The following is a 1,882-nucleotide window of genomic DNA, read 5'->3' on the forward strand; positions in this document are numbered from 1 at the left end:
GGCATCGGCGGTGGATTCGGTAAAGGCGGAGGTCTTGGCGGCGGCATCGGCAACGGTGGAGGACTCGGTGGTGGTGCCGGTGGCGGGTATGGCAATGGTGGTGGTCTTGGAAATGGAGGCGGGCTCGGAGGCGGCATCGGCCATGGACTCGGTGGTGGCATTGGAAAGGGTGGGGGTCTCGGTGGCGGCTTTGGCAAAGGTGGTGGACTAGGGGGCGGCTTTGGCGGTGGAGACGGCGGAGGCGGCGGTTTTGGCGGAGGCTTTGGCAAGGGAGGCGGATTCGGTTTCGGGATCGGCAAAGGTGGCGGTGGCGGGATCGGCGGCGGCCACTGATGTTGCAGTATGTACGTTTGGCTCAGCTCTGTTCTGCTGAGGGCCGTTGGTCGTCATAGTATTCTGTCGATGTGAGCAGTACGTGTGATGAAACATATTTTTCCCTTGTAGAATCTCACCACTAGTATTTTCTTGTGTCTCCTGTTCTCTCAGGGAGACGTATTCTCGCGCATGTACGTTGGTGATGGAACTGATGGTAATATATGAGCATCTTGTATGTCTTGGTCCATGCCAGTGTATGTTCCAGTGATTTTGAAATATAAATTTGGTACAAGTAAATAAAACTTCAGAAGCTACCTGCAAGTGTTCAAAGTTCAGGATGTTCAGAACAGAGCAAGCATAGTAAGAAGGAACGACATGCAATGCAAAAGCTTACGGCGGCTGCTCAACCGGCTGACGGCCTAAAATCTCTACTCAGTGTCCGGACTCCAGAACTCCAGATTGTGTGTAGTTTGCGCCTGAGAGTGCTCAACATGTAAACAGTGTTTAATCACTGTAAACCAAACTTGGGCACGTGTTCTTCGGTATAAAGTGCAGTGCGAGGGTGGATGGGAGGCGAAGCTATGGAAAATCTCAAAAGTACCTTTCTACATCTGAGCTCATATGTTCCTGGTGTGAACAGTAAAATTAATAAAATAAAATAATATTTCAAAAATTTCTGAATTTTTTGTGGCATACTTTCAGAAATGTTTGTTGTGCATACAATATTTCATCATGAAATCACATTGGTCGAAGCCGTTGCGAAAAAAACAAAATCAAAGCTCCAAAATGTGTTTGTAAGTAACATTTTTAAAGCGTCGATTTTATTTTTTTTACCACGCCTTCCATCAATGTCATTTCATGATGAAAGTTTGAATGCACAACAAACATTTTTTAAAGTATGCCACAAAGAAATTGAATTGTTTTTGAAATATATTTTTATTTTTTTTATCTTACTATTCACACCAGGAGCATGTGAATTTACTAGTACATCGTTCAGACTATTTCTTTCCGTTCTTATTTCTTTTCTGTCGTAGTGCAGCATGTATCTTGTACCAATCAATTTACTAGATCCATCCTCCAGTGCTCTAGTGCCCCCTCGTTTGGCTGATAATCCGGTACAGGTCTTGTCAATGCTGACATAACGTGTAGTACTCTCTTCAATCCTTTTTAGTCTGCATATAAGTTTTGTCCGAAGTCAAAGTATCTCTACTTTGACCAAATTTATAGGAAAAAATATCAACATTGACATTGCTTAATCAATATTTTTAGATTCATTATGAAATGTAGTTGGATGGTATATATATATTTGGTATTGTAGATGTTGATATTTTTTAATATAAATTTAGTCAAACTTTGCAATGTTTGACTTGACAGAAATCTAATACGCGGAATAAAAAGGACCGGAGGGAGTAGCTGTTTCGGGTTGTTGACTAGCGGGTCGAGTACCTGTTTCCATAGCTGAGTGAGTCTCAGAGCGGAACATCTGGGCGTTACGAGAGTCCCAGAGCTTCCAAAGGATGGCGAGGGCGGCCGTGGGCCAGATGTTGATGTCTAGGCCGTTCGAAGT

General features: G+C 43.8%; 1 protein-coding gene across 1 annotated transcript in view; it reads left to right on the forward strand.

The window, feature by feature from the left end:
• Nucleotides 1-629, forward strand: part of LOC119298998 (glycine-rich protein 5-like) — a 1,579-nt gene extending 950 nt beyond the window's left edge. The window contains exon 2 of the mRNA XM_037576312.1: nucleotides 1-629. Coding sequence (XP_037432209.1) covers nucleotides 1-333 — 333 coding nt within the window. The 3' untranslated portion in view covers nucleotides 334-629.
• Nucleotides 630-1,882: the final 1,253 nt, after the last annotated feature.

Source organism: Triticum dicoccoides, chromosome 5A, assembly GCF_002162155.2.
Source record: "Triticum dicoccoides isolate Atlit2015 ecotype Zavitan chromosome 5A, WEW_v2.0, whole genome shotgun sequence".
Taxonomy (NCBI): domain Eukaryota; kingdom Viridiplantae; phylum Streptophyta; class Magnoliopsida; order Poales; family Poaceae; genus Triticum; species Triticum dicoccoides.